The sequence below is a fragment of the Heloderma suspectum genome, chromosome 1, assembly GCF_057233095.1.
Source record: "Heloderma suspectum isolate Gila_16-S chromosome 1, 16-S_ref, whole genome shotgun sequence".
Taxonomy (NCBI): Eukaryota; Metazoa; Chordata; class Lepidosauria; order Squamata; family Helodermatidae; genus Heloderma; species Heloderma suspectum.
This window is the reverse complement of record NC_139458.1, coordinates 78,415,126-78,436,403: the sequence shown is the minus strand read 5'-3', so window position 1 is coordinate 78,436,403 and position 21,278 is coordinate 78,415,126. Positions and strand designations below refer to the sequence as shown.

The window sequence follows — 21,278 nt, the reverse complement described above, 5'->3', positions numbered from 1 at the left end:
GGAGAGAGAGAGCAAAACTAGAGGCAGGGAGGGGGAAGAAACAGCAAGGTATAGAGGTGGAGAGAGAAATAGCAAAGCTAGAGTCTTGGTAGGGAGAGGGAAACGGCAAGGCAAAGGCAAGGTAGAGCAGGGGTCCCCAACTTGGCACCTCCAATGACATCCCATTAAGCTCTCCACTCCCTAACCCCTTCAAAAATATCTTTTTTAAAGAAAAACCTTGGAGAATGTTAGAGTAGTCTTTCTCTCCCTTTCTAGACATGGTACCCACGGGCACCTCATTGGGGACCCCTGATAGAATATACTAACACCAATGTACTTTTCAGCCTACCTTTATATAAAAATTATTGCACACATGTCATTAATTCTTTCAGAACTGGACTAAAAATATTAGAGGAGTTACACTTTTAAATGCATATCTCAGTGGGTGTAGAACTAACTGCACCATTGATTGTATCAAGGGGCAGTGTCTGGAGAGATTCTATCCTTCAAATTCAGTACACTTATTTTAAATGCAAATATGTATCCTTAATACAAATAGTTATGAACTGGGCAACAACATTTAATTTACTCAGCGTTTTGTATTTCCTGAGGGGGTGGAAACATAGGCACCCTTGTAAATATGCTTTAATACTCTACCAAAGTATAGGGGCGCTGGTACATTGGCAAGGCAGGATAAACCTCTCCCAAAATGAATGTTTAATTTTGTTGTCCTGTACAAGATTGTTAGTTTTTCCTCTAGAGCAAGTTAAAGAATTAGAAGTTGTACCTTTAAGGTCAGCACCAATTTGTCATTCTCATCAATTTGAGATGGGCTGTGCACTATTGTAAGTTACATGATGTCACAAATGAATGGCAGTCTGTAGACTACAATTAAAAACAACAGCAGAGGTTTTGTTTCTGTAGAATGAATATGACACTGTTTCAAATGTGTGTTTCTTTTATTAGATAACTGGCCCTTCAGGTTGTGGCAAAACTCAGTTTTGTATTATGATGAGCTTGCTAGCTACTTTGCCCACGAGCATGGGAGGATTGGATGGGGCTGTTATATATATTGATACAGAATCTGCATTCAGTGCTGAAAGGTAAGATTTGTAAAAAAAAAATTAGTATTTTCAGCTTTATGTGGCACTTCTCATGACATATGTCTACAGTCTAAGGTTACTTAATTAGGTGCCACAATGTCCTTGTTGAGAAGAAATGAGGACTCAGTACAAAACCCCTGACTCCTTCCACCCGCTCTCCAGCATTCACAAGCCCCAAACACCCAGAGTGCAGATTATACATGGTCCATAGGCAGTGCAACACCCTTCAGTGCTGCTGTGGATGGTGGGAGAAGGTACAACCGCTTGTACGCCTGAGGCACCTGGTGGTGGCTGCTCTGGTCAGGCACAAAAAATGCCAGATGTTGGAGCGCAGATATGCCTACGTTTTTCTGGAGTTTGGCTGTCCATGCCATTGCTGTAAGAGAGAAATTTTGGTACAGTATGGCCATTTGTGAAATGCCACCCACAACTTCAGTCCTGATCCTGTTGAAGTTGATGGTGAAAGCTTCAGAGGTGTCTAAAATGTTCTCATTTTCAGTCTTCTGAAATAATAATGTGGCATCACTGCTGCTGTATGTCTACTGATGCTTCCATATTATATTCCCAATTTCTCTTGTTTTGCATTTGAAATAATTAAGAAACACTTGATAGAAGAGGTTGATTGTGGGCTTAGTTACACATTCAGTCATTTAAATGTGATCTCTTTCTTCAGAGATCACATGGAATATAACAAGATGTATGATCCAGTTCAACAGTATACCCTCTAATGGTTTTAATGAAGTTGGACTGCAACCAGGGTATTTTAGTCCCCCTTCTCCACTGCCTCTTCTTGTTATCATCACATATATATCAGTCACTACTTTATAAGCATAGTGCCACTTAAAAATTGTTCAGTGAGGACTAACAATCTCACTCAAAATACTTTATGAATGCAAGTCTGTGGAATCATATGTGAGTGTGTTTGTCAAACGGAGGAATACATTATATTTATTTCTCTGTGCTTGCAATAGGTGCAGCCAATTTAATTGAGGGCAAAAAAATCCTTCGGCAATCACCACTGAGTTTTTTTTCTAAGATTTTTATTTTATGTTTCTTCCAGTTGGGCTTCCTTTTAAGGATGAAGAAGGGTTCTGGTGCTCACCTTGAAAGAGGTTGAGCCTTTGTGAACATTCCAGTCAAATGCTTGCAAAAGCTGGACAGCTTTGCAGGTGTTCAGGGTGGATGCTCACAAAGGTTCAAAGGTGCTCATGAAACAACTGTCACTGCCTCCCCTTTCCCCTGCTCCAAGACTCAGATTGCATGGAAAGCAGCAGTGGAGGTGGAGGTGATGGCAAGTACTCCCAGAGGCCTCCAGTGGAGTGTCTTTTCTGGCTGAGGTTTGGGACTAGTCCAAGAATTCCAGGTAGGAAATGGACACTATACACATTCTTATCGAGGAGAGTGTTTTTTTGATTGCAGGCTACTTCTATCTACCCTTTCCCCTTGTCTCAATCCTGCTTGCAAGCATTTGAGCAGGGGTGCTGTACCCCTACTTGATTGCTCATGATGCCCATATTTCTTTCCGCAGTTTCTGTATATCTTTAGCTAATGGAGAAGGAAGCAAGAGCCCAGTCTTGTTATCTCCAATACAGTGACAACAAGTATATACTTTGGTACTCCCAGTACCATGTACCAGGGTACCCCTCTGGAGTTACCCCTGCCTTCTGTGCTAAAGAGGAAGCTCCCATCAGTGTACTGATTCCCAAGAGTAGCGATCTGCTTCCCCTGAGTTCTGCAAAAGGGACTTTTTGGGTGGGGAGGTATTGAAGGGAATCAGGTTGTAACTTAGAGCAGCAGCGCTAAGTTCCCGAAACATGCACACTGCAGGAGCTATAGCGAAGACTTCTCCTCCTCTGTTCGGAGGCAAGTGGGGCAGAGTTGTCTGGTTGTGTTGTGTTTACTCACAGAGGATGCTGCTGTAGTTGTCATGGCATTCAATCAGATGCTTGTGCCACAAGATGCTTGTGCCACAATAGCTGAGGAGACTATCAAGCTGTGCATATTCTACATCCATTTCTATTTATTTTTAGAAGATGCAGTGTGTGTACAGATGTAAAATTTCCAGAAATTTTGAAGCCATGGAAAAAACAAAGTTTTTTTCCTGTTTTTTTTCCAGAAAAAACAGAAATGTTGGGAAAAACTGAAAATAAGCATTACTTCTTTTTAAAGAATTCTTTACAGATCTAAACACACTTTCTTGCTTTAAGACAGCCTTCCCCAACCTGGTGCCCTCCAGATGTTTTGGACTTTGGCTTCCATCAGCCTCAGGCAGGATGGCCAATGGCCAGAAATGCTGGCCACTGTAGTCCAAAACATCTGTAGGGCAACAGGTGGGGAAGCCTGTTTTAGGAACATAAAGAAGTCTTTATGTTCTTAAAGTTATATTATGTATAATTTGGTTTGCTCATAAAATTGTCATTATATTTGAAAACTTTAAAAAGTGAACTCAGTAAATTTATAATTATCGTCTGAATAAACTATACTTTTGAAGTACCAAACATGATTAATTTTATGAGCGAACGTTATACATATTTTATATGTATAAAAGATTCCTAGCTTATGTCTGACCAGAGGGAACTTCAGCAAGTAGTTTCTGAAACATCTGAATCATCCTAGAAGCCTGAAGAAGCAGGAAGAACTAGAGGCAAAGGAAGACAAGTCCAGAAGCACAGGACTTTCTAGAACAAAACCCAAACTTTCAAGAATGTACTTTTTCTTCCATATTATGATATGGTGACTCTGTTCACATGCAGGGAAACTGAGTATGACTTGGAGCACCCCAAAATGTCTATTGGTAAAAGATAACATTAGATCAATAATTTTAATAAATGAAAGAAATAACTATCCTGAGAATCTTACAGAGAGGATTAAAAAACATTTCCGCCATGGCTTCATTATTTCCAGACATTTTACATCTTTAGTCCTTCTATAAAAGTCTAATTACATAGTTTTTAGAAATCATTTGGTGGGGAGTAAAGGCTTGATAACAGTATATAAACACCTAGTCTTAAATTCTAAAAGGAAGTATTTCATAATCCAAAGCTGTTCAGTTTTTCCAGTTTTTCGGAAAAAAAGCAAAAATAGTTCTTGGGGAAAAAAACAGAAAAAAACCCTGTTTTTTCTCTGAATTTTTCCACCCCCCCCCCAAGCCTTCTCATCTCTAGGTGGGCGTAACTTTTTTGGCCCCAAGGGCCGCATCTAGTGTTGACTGGGGTCCCGGCGGCCACACGCATGCCCACACACACACCACTCTCTTCCAACCCTACACACACATCTCATCCTCCCCTCTCTGCCTGCTGAGTTCTAGGGATCGCTGGGGTAGTGGTGGTGGAGGTGAAAGTCTCTTCCATTCCCTATCTCTAGTGCTGGAACACTGTTTCCCCTGCTGAAGTCCAGCTGACCAGCTGCAGGGTAAAGTGTGTGGACTCCTGCTGGCTTCACAGGCCTTAGTTTGGGCAACCCTGTAATAGATGTATTCTATTTTGTGTTTTTTCTTTCATGTTCAATAATTCTGAAAATGAATTTGAATGTTTGGGGGGGAAATGACTGAATTTGGACTCTTATCCTCTCTCAATGGCATATTTTTGGACTCTCAACAGGCTTACTGAGATAGCACAACACCGTTTCCCTCATTATTTTGCCACAGAAGAAAATCTGATTTCAATGCCCAGCAGCATTCACCTCTATCGGGAACTCACCTGTGACACTGTACTTAAAAGGTAAGACTACTTTGTTGGGTGCAGCAAGATATTAGATGTGTAAAACAGCCTGTACAGAATACACAAAGATTGCAAAGAAAGGTATCTTGGAGCTTAACATTACTTTCCATGGTGTTTTTTCCCTTGAAGAAGGGCTACTGCCTTAAACATATTTGGACTTTTAAAAAAATACAAGTATTTTTGTACCTTCAGGAATATTTAGGTTTTACTATCATCTTAAGTTGTTACGTTGTGCTATATGTACAGAAAGCATAGCAACATCAAGGCTTTTATTGGTTAGGGTAACATTTTTGTAGGTTTCTGTAGTAACTTGACATTTGTCTTGATGTTCAGTGCTCTTTCTTCCTAGGAGTTGCTGAGAGCTTTATGGAACATCATGTTTGTCTCACAGCCAGAGCTGTCTTGTCTCTATTCTAAGGAATCAGTATTCTATATCCAAAATATGGTATGCAAATCCTCAAGACTTGTGATGATTTGCTGGTTTTGAGTGAAGTGTATGTTACATTCTCAACACAATAATTTTTAGCAATGGAAGTTCGGTGTGGGTGGTAATGTAATGGAACATGCCCAGTGACTATGAGAAAGGTGAAAAGTAGGTGTTCCAGGCATGAAAGGATCACATTCTGAACACCAGAGCCATTGCCTTCATGCCAAACATATAAAGCTACTTTATGATCAATCTGACCATTGGTCCATCTAGCCCAATATTGTCTATCCAGGCAGTAGCTCTGCAGGGTCTCAGGTAGAGCTCTTACCCAAAGTCTTCAACCTGATCCTTTTAACTAAAGATGCTGAGGCGTGAATGTGGGACCTTCAGCATGCAAAGCATGAGCTCACCATTGAGCTATAGTTTTCAAATATATATCCCTAAGTATAATGGTGAGACTCCTTTATTTTGTTTTATTTTCTCTCTCTCTGCTTTTCTGAATGGTTGGGGGCCTTTTAGAGAGAGTTAGACTCTTACAAAAATATGAACAGTGAAAATGTCAGGAATCCATCCTGTGGAAAATTTTCTGTGGAAAATTGCATGGCAAAAGCTGCTTATAGCCAATGGGCTCCTGTGTTTTTATGGTTTAGAAACTACTAGTGTACAGTAAACTGTTGATATCTTGGTAGCGGCACATGTTCCATGGAGGCCGTTTTGTGATCTTAACATAGGGCCCCTGTAGAGAAACTATCCTAGATTCCTTTAAGTGAAAGTAAAGGGCTACTTTACATATAAGACGCTTTCAAAATATTATTTGAATATTATTATTACTAATAGAATTGCAGATTGATTTTTTTTATGCTGCTTATCATTTCCAGGGCCAGAATCTCCCACTCTCTTCAACCTGAACCATGTTTTGCCTCATTTCCCAGAGAGAGCTATGTTGTCTTGTATACCCAGATAGAGCTTTGCCTCCTACTGAAGCACCCGTTGTATCCAAAGCCTGGTTTCATGCGGGATGCAGGCACCCTGTGAGCTCCCTGCATGCCTCTTTGGTGCCTTGCAGCGGCTGCACCATACACATGAGTTGCTGGCTGCAAATCCAATGGTAGTGGTCGAGCAGGGAATCTAGGGCATCGTGTGGAGCCTGCTACAGCTTTCCTGTAATAACATATATATGTCATGCATCTACAAACTGTCTCGCATAAGATGTTTTAAATGCACACCTAAAAGTGTTAAGTGGGGAACAGCAAATGTATGTTTGGCAACACGTGTATCATTAAAGTATTCTCGTTGGGGAACTGATAATGGTGAACTGATATTGGCTGCAGCTACCTGTTGGGCATACACAAGCCACATTTGCCTGAATAATGTGAAATCCTCCTGTGAGAGTACATGTCTCATTAGCATGTGCGTACATGCATGCATGCATTCGCATGTGTGGTACTCAACTCACCAGAATGCAGGGTTCATCTGAGAGTTTTAAGGCAAAGAGAAGGTTTCTGAGCAAATCTATGTATGTCTTAATTTATCACCTGACATAGATACACTAATCCTAGTAATAGTATCCCTACTAAATCAACACTTTATTTCTTTTCAGGATTGAATCTTTGGAAGAAGAAATTATTTCTAAGAATGTTAAACTAGTAGTAATTGACTCTATTGCTTCTGTAGTCAGAAAAGAATTTGATACAAAACTTCAAGGCAACCTGCAAGAAAGGAGCAACTTGTTGAGTAGAGAGGCATCAATATTGAAATACTTGGCTGAAGAATTTTCAATACCAGTAAGTTTCTCCCCCTTTCTACTTTTTGTGTGTGATGTTTGACCTAAAGTTTTATATCTAGAGACAACAGATGAAGATTATAGGTATTAGAAGGGCTTGAAACTTTCTTAAGATTACATATCCTTTGGGATACGGAGTGCTGTGCATTTGTAATAAAAGAAAAACACCTTACTTATTGGCAGAGAAGTGATAGTTTACAGCCTTCAGAGCAAGGGTTTCTACTGCAGCCTGACCACTGTAGTTGAGAGCTATAGGGCTTATGGAAGGGAAGGGAGAGAAGCCACTTGGTATGCACCTCTGCTGGAGGAGAATAAGTTCTTCCTTTCAGTTGACAAGAAGATTGGTTGGGGGGTGACCTTCCTGATGCAGAATAAAGCAAATTGCAGTTCTGGTTCTTTGGTTGCAACATGAACAATTAGTGCTACCCTTTGCCAACTTTGAGGGCATTTAAGTTTAGTTAATCAGGGCACTGGCATCTTTTGCTCTCATTCCTTTAACTGTCTCCTTTTGAGTGTTCTGTTAATGATACGTTCTGCATGAATTAGATTTGCTGCCAGAAATAAGTTGATGGGTTATACTAAGGCAAATTAGCGGTTACTGCACTTTGGCACAGCTACAGCTAGCCTCATGACGAGCCCATATGCTAACATGGGTGACAAGACTACTGCTATTACAATCCCATTACTGACCTGGTGGGTTTCTTATCTCTTCTGCATGGATTTGCATCATTAGGATGCTGTAGCATGTTTTTTCATCAGGTATTTCACTGAATAGTCTCCAGTGTGTTCCCCTGGGATTGAAATTATCTGTGTGGTGGATTTTCACAGTGCTAAGAGGTGATACGTTTTGCCCTTGGCAAAATTGGACTGTGGCTGTATATTACCATAGACTAAGGAAGGAAGTTTCACAATCATGGGCATTTTGTTAGATTTAACTTACTTTTTAACGATAGGTAGTGTAGCAGTAGGTGTACACTACCTACATTTGCATCCTCCTTGTTGTAATTTCGTACAACAGTTAATGAGAAGTAGTGTGTTCAGATCTTGTTGCTTTTCATGTGTTTTGTAGTTCTAGACATGATGTACTTATTAATTATTTACTTCTTATTTAAAATATTGATGTCACATTTTGCCTTGTACAGTTCATGATGGCTACATAAGAATAATAAAAAACAATTTTGAAAAACCAGAAAGAAAAATAAGCTAGCAGATAAAACAATTAAAAACAGTAGTGATAAAAATATAATAAGAGATCTTTGGAAAGCCATACAAATAAAATAAAGCCACGTTATACAATTCAGCATTTAAAGGCCAAAAGTTTTCTTAACAGAAAGGTCTTGACACTGCAATGGAAGGCCAACAATGAGAGGACAAGATGGATCTCCCTAGGTGGGAATGTCAAAGTTTTGTGCAGCAGCAGAAAAAACTCTCCCTTGTTCCAACCAAACATAGCTTTGGAACAGACAGGAGGGCTTCTGTGGATTATCTGAATTCACATGATCAGGCAGAAGGCAAGCTTTCAAAACATTCTACTCAGTGATGAGAGAGCACAGTGATGTAATTGTTGTGTTTGGAGGTAGTTAGAGATGAATTCCTGCTTCATTTGTTCATTGTAGAAACATAGCATCAAGATCAGGTTTAAAAAAAACTAAACTAGAAAATGACAATATTGCATCTGACAATGTTGATATTGTGGGGGGTAGTGAGGGGAGATGTGTTCAGAGAACTTAGGAGAGGTGTATGAAATTTCCCGGCAATCTTGGTATTTTTTAATGTGTTTGATTTGCTCAGTTAAAGATATGCCTTATTTCAAAATTTGCCATGTAGAGAGTGTGTCTTTTTTCCATGTGTGCCTTCAAGAGGCCCAGAAAATGGTCTTAGAACACATGAAGAGTTCTAATGCTGATGTTAAGCAGGTTTGGCTCTGTAAGCTGTCAGGAGAGGAGACCCACCTTAGGAACTCAACTGCTCTGAGTTCCTTAAGAGGACAAGCAGGGTATCCATGGAATAAATTATCATAATAATACAAAATCATAGGTTCTTTTTGAGCAAAGTTAAGTAAATCTGTGTTAAAAGAAATAATGTCTCAAAAACATTTTCCCTTGTGTCCAAAAATAACAATTTTAAAACAGAATGACTGCCAAGAGAGATCAGTGTGGTCTAACTTTAAATATTCAACAAGTGTAGGAAGCACACGTTATAAGGAATACGCGCGTGTTGGGTAGGCCTGTTCCACCTATGGACTCTTCTGTCTGTGACTTCTCTGGTTCTTGTAGCTGTCACCTCAGTCAATCATACATTTTGAGTAAGGGAAGAAAGGACCTCTGAAACTCGGCAGGAGCTGGGCTTATTTTATTTCTTCAATCTAATATAAATCTTGACAGATGTCTTGAAAAACTAAAACATTCCTAATCCATGCCTATAAAATTGTGTGCAAATGTAGTGGCCCAGACCATTGCACCCTATGATGCATGCTTAAGTATATATTTAAAAAGGAGCCAGGAAAATTGTTTCTGAAAAACTTTGACTTTAATGGCACTTCTGTTCACATTTAGAGCAAATATGATGCAATTCCTTGGCAAAGTGGAAGGTTATACAATTTGTTTTGGAAGATGTTAATATCTCTGTCTTTTAGTTATTACATTTCAGTTGATTAAAATTGTAAATTTGAGCTATGGGGAGCAGCCCAGAGACCATGCCCTTTGGCCTTGCTTAAGAACATGGAGACAGAAAGCTAAGATCCATGAAGCTTTTAATGTTTTCCAGAGATGCTGAATGAGTGGAAAAGCAGCACTGGTGCTTGTTTTATTAATGCATCCTTTTGATACTTTAACCCTATATATACCATGGACAGATTATTTATAAGGAGCTTGAACTATTACTGTTAAATTCATAGAACCTCAGAGTATTTCATGTAGTTATTTTGAGTTGTTGTACTTGGTGTATCTATATCCCATTTAGAATGGCTGTGTATACTACCTTGAACATGTAATTGGAAATGCAGGCAATATGTGTGTGTGTGTGTGTGTGTGTTTTAAAAATTAAACAGATTACGTTATTAACATACCCTTCTATTGAGAGTCTTGGAAATCTGCCTTACGTTTTCCTGTGTATTGAAGATTGATTTATTCACCTTTGGCCCAAGAGATACTTTGATTTTAAAGCGTCCACAAAAGTGATGGAGGGCTTTTAAAAACAGCTACCTACTAAGATTAAAACCAAACCAACATACTATAGCAATCAGTAACACTAAGATGTACAATTTTGGTTAAAACATTTATGATCAAAATCAGTGTTAGCTGGCAAGAAAATAATCTGCACTGCTTCTTTGTACAGACATATCTCTGTGGAATGTTTTGGAATGTTTTGGAACTTCTTTGAGCCTTTGGCCTCCCAGATGAGCGTGTGCTCAATGGGGCTTCACCAGCAACACCAGACAGGCCACTCAGCAAGATCAGCCTCGGATGGCCTTCTCTCTGTCCCATCAGCCAGGACAGCTAGGCTGGTGAGGACAAGGGAGAGGGTCTTCTCTGTGGTGGCCCCCACTTTGTGGAACTCCCTCCCTAGGGAACTCCGCCATGCCCTCTCTTTAATAAGATTCCACCACGTGTTGAAAACTTGGTTGTTCAGGCAGGCATTTGGAGTGGGCTAGGGAAATCTTAGAAAATGATGTTTTAATGTGTAATTTTATTGTTTTTAAACTGTTTGTATTATTGTACATTGCCCAGAGTGGCTGGGTGACCGGCCAGAGGGGCGATTAAGAAATTTAATACAAACAAACAAACAAACAAACAAAGGGAAGTTCCATTGTGCAAATGGAAGTCTGCTCATGAGATGCTGAATGTAACAGATTGTCTTTTTGGCATTATTTATCTCTATGTTCTCTAATAAGTTGTAGCAAATTGCCATATAGATTTAGATTAGCTCCCATCATACTCATTCAGAGATGGTTTTCTCCTCTTCCTCAGGAGGTGACTTTTATCCCTGTCTTCTGTCCCTCAGGCAGTGCGGAAGGCCCTCCAACCTATCTGAATAATAGAAATTCATCATGTACATTTTTCTCTTAAGAGTCTTTTTAAAATTTATTTTCTTGCAACACAACTTTTACTTTGAAAACTACTACATTGTAAATGTGTTTTATAAGTCATTTCAATGCTGCTGCCATCTATGTGCTTTGGAGTGTCACAAGAATATGCATTCCTGGAGTTTATGGTCTGACATGGTGTTCCTTCTGGAATAGTCATGCTCATAAAATTTTAATACTGTTCAGAAAAAGGAATAAAAAGGCTAGTGTGGTATTTTCTGTTTCAGTGTCACAGAAAAGTGTAGAAAGGGAAGTGGTTTTAAAGTAATACAGTGTTGAAAAAGATGGCGTCTGTTTTTGTTTTCAGGTTTCTCACTGTTCATTTTGTGGCAGAAATAGTACTGGGTCCTCTGTCCTCTGATACAGTTGGCCTTTTTAGTAAAGGACATGAGTGGGGAATCTTGATTGTGTAATCTTAATTGCTAAGAAATTGCTCTGTGACCTATCTGAAATACCTATTCTAGTGATAGCTGAATATAACTTCTTTTAAAAATCAAACATTTCAACTGAAAAATGACAAACTTGTAGCAAGTTCTAGTAACTGACTAATACCTGCTTACAGAAATACAAAATTGCCTGCCTAGAACACAGATCTACAGTGTTAGGACTGTTTGGGTTTTTTTTTTAAATGTCCCATGTAGATATAGATATTCTGCACTGTTCAGGTGCTTTGTAAACCCAAGGGAAATTGCCTTAGAAGAACTGCCCCTGCCCTAACAAAATAATTTAAGAATTCTGTCAGAGCTGCTGCTTCATGCTGCTACCACTGGATGTATGTTCTTGTAAATCATAGGGTGTACACAGGGAACATTTTGGTAGACTAAAGAATGACAAAGATAGTAGAAGTTTTGCTCTTTGTGACTGTTTCTTATGATTATGAGATCTTGGGAATAGGCATAAGAAAGAGGATAAAACTGATTTGCACTTTGGATGGTGAGGTTCATAAGACACTAAGGCAACTCTTGGTGGAATTAGATGATACAGGGAACGTGGGATTGCTACTACTACCAAAAATGGCATCCCCGGACCATGTTTTTTCCCTTCTCTGCTGTGATGGTTAGCTATTACTAAGCCTGTGTCATGACATCATGTTACGTGTTTCATTGCCTCCACTCAACCTCATTGGTTGCTGCTGTTGAGGTTTGGGAAACATGCAGTACTATGAGGTCATGGCATTGGGTGTTACTACGCATGGGAGGGGAACTCAACACAGGGGTGCTGTTTTCATCAGCAGCTCAGTCTCCTGTAATGTGAGGGTCTGCCCACAAGTAGCTGCCAAAATAGAGTTACTATCTTTCATACAAAATGTTTTCAATGCCTCTAGTAGTAGTCAACTAGAAAAAAAGAAGTAAAGTGTAATTGGTAGAAGTTCTGCATATAAATCTGGTGCCAGACAAGGTGGACAGCATGTAAAGGAAAGGCTGTCATCTGCTTGGAGCAATTGTGGCCTTCAAAGCACACATGTCTACGTGTGGCTTGACTGTTTCTTGGTTCTGAGGCTTTGGTCCCCAATGCCATCAGGTTAAAACAATTTTATTTGCTTGTACTTCAAATGATTTTTTAATCTTTCCTGCTGCTAATGACTTACATCTGGTCTATGGTTTTGTAGTCATCCTATTGTTCTAGGCTGTTTTTATTGACTTGGTATTGGGATTTTATAATGTTTTTACAATGATTTATATTCTGTTAGGAAATTGCCTTTTGTAAAGCAGAGTATAAATATTCTAAATAAAGTATCAGAGATATCACCTGTTTTACTTTGGAACTAGAAGACTAACCTTTGCTGCTGAACCTTGTAATGATCAGATCTGACTTCCTAGACAATTAATGTTATAATTTTAGTGGCTGCTAAGATGATTATAGCCTAAAAATAGAATAACAGTGCAGTTATATACATGTCTATGCAGAAGTCCCATTGTATTCAATGGGTTTTACTCCCAGATAAGTGTGTATAGCAAGGGTGTACAACCTGTAGCCCAGATCTCTGCTTTACTGTTGTTAATAGCGGTCAGGGGCTGATATCGGCTCAGGGTCTCTGGTTGGGGGTGGGGGAGGAGGCTCTTTCCTCCCTGAGTGACCATGAAGCAGCAATTGGGTCAGGGTCATTGGGGTGGAGAGGGGGCTATAGCATCCCCCACCTCCAGCGATCCCAAAACAGTGACCCTTGAAGAGTGAACGTGTGTGTGTGCACGCATGCGCACACATGTTTGGCCTCCGGCATCCCAGCAGACACGCAGTGTGGTTCTCAGGATTGAGAAAGTTTGTTTGTTTATTACAGGAAGCTGAAGCTGTCTTGGTGGTTCACAACAATTAAACCCACAAATGCTTCATAAAGTACAATACAAAATTTAAGGGCTTAAAAGTACAATATAAAAGTACAAAGCACAATAAAACCTAGCAGCAATGCAGATATTTAAAATACAATAGCAGATTTAAAACAACAGAGCTAAAAGACTAAAATGCTTGGGAAAATAAAAACGTCTTCACCTGGTGTTGGAAAGAGGTGAGCCTCTCTGGGAAGCTCATTCCACAACTGACGTGCCACAGCAGAAAAGGCCCTCTTCCTGCTAGCCACCCACCTCATTTCCTTTGGGAGGGGCTCCCAGAGAAGGACAGCAGAAGATGATCTTAGGTCCAGGCAGGTACATATTATTGCTGCTGTTGCTGTTTTTGCTGTTGTTGCTGGTTTTATTGTCAACTTTTATTGTTGCTTTTATCGCTATTTTATTGTGTTTATGTTTTTATTGCTTTTAATATTTTCACTGTTTCATGTATTTTATTGTTGTGAGCCGCCTTGGGAGGGCTTCTGCTCTGAAAGGCGACCAAGAAATTTTAAAAATAAAGAAATAAAGAAATAATTATGGGAGGAGACAATCCTTCAGATAATCTGGCCCCACACTGTTTAGGGCTTTGAATGTTAATACCAGCACTTTGAATTGGGCCTGAAAATGAACTGGCAGCCAGTGCAGATAGAAAAGTACTGGCATAATATGATCACGTTGGCCAGTCCCCTTTAACAGTCCTATGGCCCTGTTTTGGACCAGCTGAAGTTGTGCATCCCTGGGGTATATGACTACAGCCTAAGTCAGCTCCCCTTCTTTCAAGTAGTGGTTAAGATCTGGTGTATTCTTTAAGAGAAAAATGCAAACTTTTCAAGTACAAACCTATCCAGGGCAACAAAAGATTCCTTTAGAATTATATAATTTAAAATATTCTGAATATCTAGTTGCTCACTGTCTTGGCCATCACAGTTTGAATATATCTTTACATGTTATATTGATTGCTTTTAACCCATTCATACTTATCTGTTACTGATGCATTGTAATTTTACAGTACACTGCCTGTTCTTTTTGTATGGTGTAAAATGGAAAAAAGGAAAAAGTAAGCTATCTGTGATCAAGCATAATTTGCTATTTGAATATGTGCATTAACAGGACATACATTGGAATCTTATGCTGATAGTTTATCTTTACCCAAAGCAATTATATTCCTCGGTACATGTCCTCAGCTTAACCTAGAGAGGTTTATATGGGGAGGGGAATATTTTTTGAGAAGACAGGCTGTGTGTTGGTTATAATATGAATTATATATTACAGGAAAACTATTGTGTCTTAAATTCACTAAAAATAAAGTTTTTACAAGTTCCACATATGAAAACGAGGCCATAAATTGTCATTTTAGACATAACTTCAGAAAGTCTGTTTTTAAAAACTCTAATAAAACTGCTGGTGTGGTTTTCCTTCGTTACTATGTGTAGGTTTGTCTTACTTGAGACTATTGTTAATAGTTTGGGTAGAAGAAAAATAAGATGGGGAGGGTTTACTGAAGGAAACCTCACCTAGTCTGCAATCTAATTAGGACCAGATGAAAATGCTCACAAATGCAACAATGTAAAGGCAAGCTTTAATGTATGTTTCACTCATTTGATAGCAAACTACCATATTTTTTATTCCAAAAATGTATTAGGGAAATAGTTTTAGGGCAACCAAAAGATCACAAAAATGTGAAGTTTTCAATGTCTCCCGATCATCAAGAAAGATGTTACAAAAAGCAGATAGTGGGGGGAGATAGGGGGCGGGGGAAACTGATGATGGTGATGTCACAGTGTTTGCATGTTCAGGGTCCCAAGATGAAATGCGAGAGGAGGGTCTGCAGACATTTAATACCTGGATTTTATACAGATATTGTTTACTGAAACATTCTGTGCTTCCAGTTTGTCTCAGTTTCTGAAAACTCTTTTTATAAGAGCAAGTTAATTCTCCCCAGTATACTTAGATTGAGATGTGTGTGTTTTTTTTAAAATTGAAATAGGTTTTTTTATACATGCAGAAACAGCCACTAGGTGGTGCATGTTTATCATGCAACTAAGTCCAAGTCAATAAATAGAAAGCCTTACAAAGGGATGCTTAATGTTATTGGAACTGTCCAGAATTCTACTACAAGAATAGTCATTTTGTATAACTCAAAGTGAACACAAGTGGACACAAGTAAGAGTCTTCTTCAAATCTACTCTCTGATAGTGATGACAGCAAATAAGCAGTACTTGTATGTAACCATTGCATCCTTAAGTGCAGTGGAGCTCTTCAGGGTGACCTGGGGCCTTCTCCATCAGGGCCATCAAAATGATGTGCGAGATGCCTCAGGGCCTGTGGTGATCTATTTGGTAAGGGCTTTAAAGATAAAATTACTCATCTATGTAGAGGCTTAGACACCACTGCAGTGCCTATTGATGTGTCAGGTTTTGTTGGGTGAATTTCAGTTATTGAGGCCCAAGGACATGTTCAAGGTGCTTGGAGGAGCTCCCCCTTTCCCATCTTAGCTTGCAATAGCTTGTGGTGGGTTAATTGATTGGGTCCTTGGGATTATAAATGCCTTACCTCAGTGAGGGAGTAGTATCAGCCACACTTACTTTATTTATCATTATTACATTTATATCCTGCCTTTTTTCCTCTTTCAGGGCACCCAGGGCGCCTTACATAGTCCTCCTCCTCTCCATATTATCTCCACAACAACTCTGTGACATAGGTTAGGCTGAGAGTCAGTGATTGGCCTAAAGTCACCCAGTGAGCTTCATCACCTTTTTGAACCCGGATCTCCCGAGTCCATCCAACCATCCAGCTCTAACCACTCCACCACACTGATTGTCCACACACAGCAACTTAAAGAGGTGGCTTTGTGTCCACTCCTGAAGAAAGCCATGTTAGATTCAGAGAATTGTCAACTGGTCACCAGTATACCCTACTTGGGTACAGTGCTTGAGTGGGGAACTGCAGTCATTCTTGCATGATACAAATTATCTAGATCCATGTCAAATTGATTTCAGCTGGGATTGGATACAGAAACAGATTTGATCATAGAATCACAGAATAGTAGGGTTAGAAGAGGCCTGCAAGACCATCGAGTCCAGCCTCCTGCTCAGTGCAGGAATCCAAGTCAGAGCATCCCTGACAAATGCCTGTCCAGCCTCATCTTGAACGCCACCAGTGTGGGAGAGCCCATTACCTCCCTAGGTAATTGGTTCCATTGATGTATTGCTCTAACAGTCAGGAAATTTTTCCTGATGTTCAGCCGGAATCTGGTTTCCTGTCACTTGAGCCCATTATTCTGTGTCCTGTATTCTGGGATGATTGAGAAGAGATCCTGGCCTTCCTCTCTGTGACAACCTTTCAAGTACTTGAAGAGCGCTATCATATCTCCCCTCAGTTTTCTCTTCTCAAGGCTAAACATGCTCAGTTCCTTCAGTCTCTCTTCATAGGGCTTTGTTTCCAGTCTCCTGATCATCTTTGTTGCCCTCCTCTGAACCCTCTCCAGCTTGTCTGCATCCTTCTTAAAGTGCGGTGCCCAGAACTGGACACAGTACTCCAGATGAGGCCTAACCAGTGCTGAGTAGAGGGAAACTAGTACTTCATGTGATTTGGAAGCTATGCTCCTATTAATGCATCCCAAAAGAGCATTTGCCTTTTTTGCAGCCACATCACATTGTTGGCTCATATTCAGCTTGTGATTGACAACGTTTCCAAGATCCTTCTTGCTTGTAGTGTTGTTGAGCCACGTATCCCTCATCTTGTAACTGTGCATTTGGTTTCTTTTTCCTAGGTGCAGAACTTGGCATTTATCCCTATTAAATTCCATTCTGTTATTTTCTGCCCAGTGTTCCATTCTATCAAGATCACTTTGAATTTTGTTTCTGCCTTCCAAAGTATTAGCTATCCCGCCCAATTTTGTGTCATCTGCAAATTTGATCAGCATTCCCTGCACCTCCTCTTCCAAGTCATTAATAAAAATGTTGAAGAGCACTGGGCCCAGGACTGAGCCCTGCGGTACCCCACTCGTTACCTCTCCCCAATTTGAGAAGATCCCATTGATAAGCACTCTTTGAGGCCGATTCTGTAGCAAACTGTGGATCCACCTGATGGTTGTTTCATCTAGCCCACTTTGAGCTAGTTTGCTCATCAGGTTATCATGGGGCACTTTGCCGAAAGCTTTGCTGAAGTCGGGATATATTATGTCCACAGTATTCCCACAGTCCACAAGGGAGGTTACCTGATCAAAAAATGAGATCAGCTTCATCTAGCAGGATTTGTTCTTGACAGTGTTTTCAAGGTGCTTACAGAAGGATTGCTTTATCATCTGCTCCAGAATTTTCCCAGGGATTGATGTCAGACTGACTGGTCTGTAGTTCCCCGGTTCCTCCTTTTTACCCTTTTTGAAGATAGGGACAACATTAGCCCTCCTCCAGTCATCTGGCACTTTACTCGTCCTCCATGAATTCTCAAAGATAATAGACAGTGGTTCTGAGAGTTCTGCCAGTTCCTTTATTACTCTAGGGTGCAGTTCATCTGTCCCTGGGGATTTGAACTCATTCAAAGTAATTAGGTGTTCCTTGACCATATGCCTATCGATCTCAAGTTGCAATCTTGCTCCTTCAACCTGTACTTTGCCTTTGCCAGGGCGGGGTCATAGACCCTCTTTTGGAAGAAGACTGAGCCAAAGTAGGAATTGAGCACTTCTGCATTTTCTTTGTTATCTGTTATCATTTTGCAATCCTTATTTAATAGCTGAACCACCATTTCTTTCCTCTGTCTTTTACTATGTACGTAGCTGGAGAAAGCTTTTTTGTTGCTTTTAGCATCCCTCGCTAACCTCAGCTCGTTCTCAGCTTTAGCCTTCCTGACGCCATCCCTGCAATTCTGTGCTACCTGCCTGTACTCTTCCTTTGTTGTGTGACCTTCTTTCCACTTCCTATATGTGTCCCTTTTTGTTTTCAGGTCATCTCTAAGCTTTTTGTGAAGCCACATTGGCTTCTTCTGTTGTTTTCCACTGCTTTTTCTTGTTGGAATTGTTTGTAATTGTGCCTTGAGAATTTCCTTTTTAAAAAACTCCCACCCATCTTGGACTCCTGTTCTCATTAGAGTCGCTTGCCATGGGACCTTACTTGTCATTGTTCTGAGTTTATTAAAATCAGCTTTCCTAAAATCCATGGTACACATTTGACTACACTCAGCATTTCCTTCCCTTAGAACCAAGAACTCAAGTATAACATGGTCGCTTTCCCCCAGAGTTCCTGTAACTGCTACTTTACCCATTAAGTCATCTCTGTTGGTTAGGATCAAGTCAAGGATAGACAATCCTCTAGTTCCTTCCTCTGCTTTCTGTAGGAGGAAGTTATCCGCCACACAAGTCAGGAATCCAGGGATGGCAGAGAATTCCGCCACGGATCTCAGTGAGGCTGAATGCCAGTGCATTCGGCCCCCCGAAGTCTGTGGCGGAACGGCCTCCGCCCCCCCCCCGCGGATCCCCCTGGGACGAGACTTATCTGGGGTGGATCTTCCGGGCGGCGGAGGCTCTGGCTGTGGCGGCGGCAGCTGCAGCAGCTGGTCTTCCGACTGGCCGCCGCCGCCGCCATGTGCAGTCTTGTAAAAAAAAAAAAAAAAAAAACCCCCCACGACGTGATAGGCTACATAAAGATTTATGTAGCCTATCATGGCTGGGTTTAAAAAAAACAAACCAAAAACTGTGTACGCAAATGGCGGCGGCCGTGCGTTCCTTATTTTTGGCCGTCTTAGTCTACGTAAATATTTACGTAGAGTATGACGGCGAAAATAAAGGGGAACGCAAATAGCGTAGCGGGCGCTATTTGCGTCCCTTTTTGATTTGCCGTTTTAGCCTACGTAAATATTTACTTACGCTAAAACGGCGAATCAAAAAGGGACGCAGATAGCACCCGCTACGCTATTTGCGTTCCCCTTTATTTTCGCTGTCATAGTCTACGTAAATATTTACATAGATTAAGATGGCCAAAAATAAGGAACGCAAATGGCGGTGGCCATTTATGCCACCATTTGCGTACATGGTCCCCCCCCCCCCCAGAGCCCTCCGGAGCCAGAAATTCGGCTGCGGACGGCTCTGGCCTGGCTGGGCCTGGCTGGCTGCTCTGCGGAGCTGCCACGGAGCATAGCCGGCCATGGAGGATTCCGGGGGGGAGGAACGGATCGCCTCCCCCCCTGTCGAGGATTCCAGGGGGAGGGACGGAACGCCTCCCTCCCCACCATCAACATAATCCGCAGAAAGGTAAGTGACTTTCGTCCATCCCTACAGGAATCTCTTGGAGGGGCCATGTTTTGCAGAAAGTCATCCTAATGGATGACATTTTTCCTGGGGACAAGGAGTTACAATCCTGTTGGGTTTTTCCTGGACATCTCTGCAGCCTTCAGTACTACCAACCATGGCATCCTTCTGGACTGTGTGTCTGGGAAATGGTGGTACTTCACTGTGGTAAGTAGATAGCCATTGTTGGTTCCAGAATGTGCTGCAGAGAAACTGTTGCTCTGCCCCATAGCAAGTGCTCTCTGGTTTAAGGCAGGGTTCTGTTTTGTCTCCTCTGCTATTTAACATCTACATGAAGTCAGTGAGTGAGGTCATCTGGAGTTTGGAAGTGAGGTGTCAGCAGTATACTGATAACAGCAGCTCTTTCCGCCCCCCCCCCCCATCAAATTCCTGTGGAGCTGTGTAAGTACTGAATTGCTGTCCTGAAGTGGTAATGGATTGGATAGGGGCCAGTAAGTTGAAGCTAAGTCCAGATATGAGTTAGTGGTTCATTTGGACTGGGAGATGGTGTTCTGCTTGTTCTGTACTCCTCCTGAAAGATCAGTCTTAATTAATTAATAAAGCCTTGGAGTGCTATTAAATTTGGACTTATTTATGGAAGCTCAAGTAACTTATGTGACTCATACCATCATGCTCCAGCTGTGGTGGGTACTCCAGGTGGGTACGCCACCTGACTGGGTAAAGACAGCCTGGCTACTGTCACCCATGCATTGGTAACATTTTAAACTATTGCAGTGTGCTTTATATGATGGCTGCCATTGAAGATTGTTTGGAAAACCTTTGGAGTTAGTGCAAAATAAAGCAGCACAATTGTTTAACTGGGACAAGTCATATGGAGCATATTATGCCCACCTTCAAACAGCTACAGTGGCTACAAGTCCATTTCTGAGCACAGTTGTGTTGGTTTTAGCCTATAAAGCCCTAAACAGCTTGGGGCCCAGTACATGAAGGTCTGCGGTCTGCTTTCTCCCACATGAACCTGCATGGCCATGAAGATTGACCTTGGAGGCCCTGCTGCATGACCCCCCACTATTGGAGGTAAACTGGGTAGTGATCAGTGGTGAGTTCAGTTGTGGCATTCTGTTAGTGGAACCCCCTTCCTAGAGAGGACTGCTTGCTGCCTTTTAAATTTTATTTTCAGCATCAGATGATTAAAAAAATTGTCCAGGCTTTTGACTGTTAAATTTGTTGTTGGATTGAACTGAATTTTGAAGATTTACTTTGTAAGCTCTGAGAGCCTTGGCTGAAGAGCAGCTAATAAATGTAGCTGGACACATTGTGCCTGCCTCATCTGAGGGAACCCACGTCCACTGGCACACCTAGGCATGGCCCCTGCCCAGAGCACCCGTATAGCCCCTTAAGGGAGGGGTCTGTCCTTTCCCCTGCAGGGTGGCTATTCTACAGCAAGGAGGAGGGGCCAGACATATAACTCTGCCTCTCAGCCTACTAATCTTCCCTGGCTTCAAACTGTATGGCCTGCAAAACTATGCAGTTTTTTTTTATTTATTTCGTGTCCAGATCAAACTTTGCTCTGCCAAAATGTAGCCACCACCGCAGCTTTGTCATTAACTTGCTG

General features: G+C 41.1%; 1 protein-coding gene across 30 annotated transcripts in view; it reads left to right on the top strand.

Annotated features, from left to right (window-relative positions):
* Window positions 1–21,278, top strand: part of RAD51B (RAD51 paralog B) — a 575,587-nt gene that overhangs the window by 18,810 nt on the left and 535,499 nt on the right. For all 30 annotated transcript variants that reach the window (XR_014789909.1, XR_014789878.1, XR_014789868.1 and 27 more), the window contains exons 5-7: window positions 946–1,082; window positions 4,682–4,801; window positions 6,829–7,012. Coding sequence is in view for 24 of the 30 variants with exons in the window: in XM_084848233.1 (XP_084704359.1) it covers window positions 946–1,082; window positions 4,682–4,801; window positions 6,829–7,012 (441 nt within the window). In the remaining 6 variants the exon portion in view is untranslated. The remainder of the gene's footprint in view (window positions 1–945; window positions 1,083–4,681; window positions 4,802–6,828; window positions 7,013–21,278) is intronic.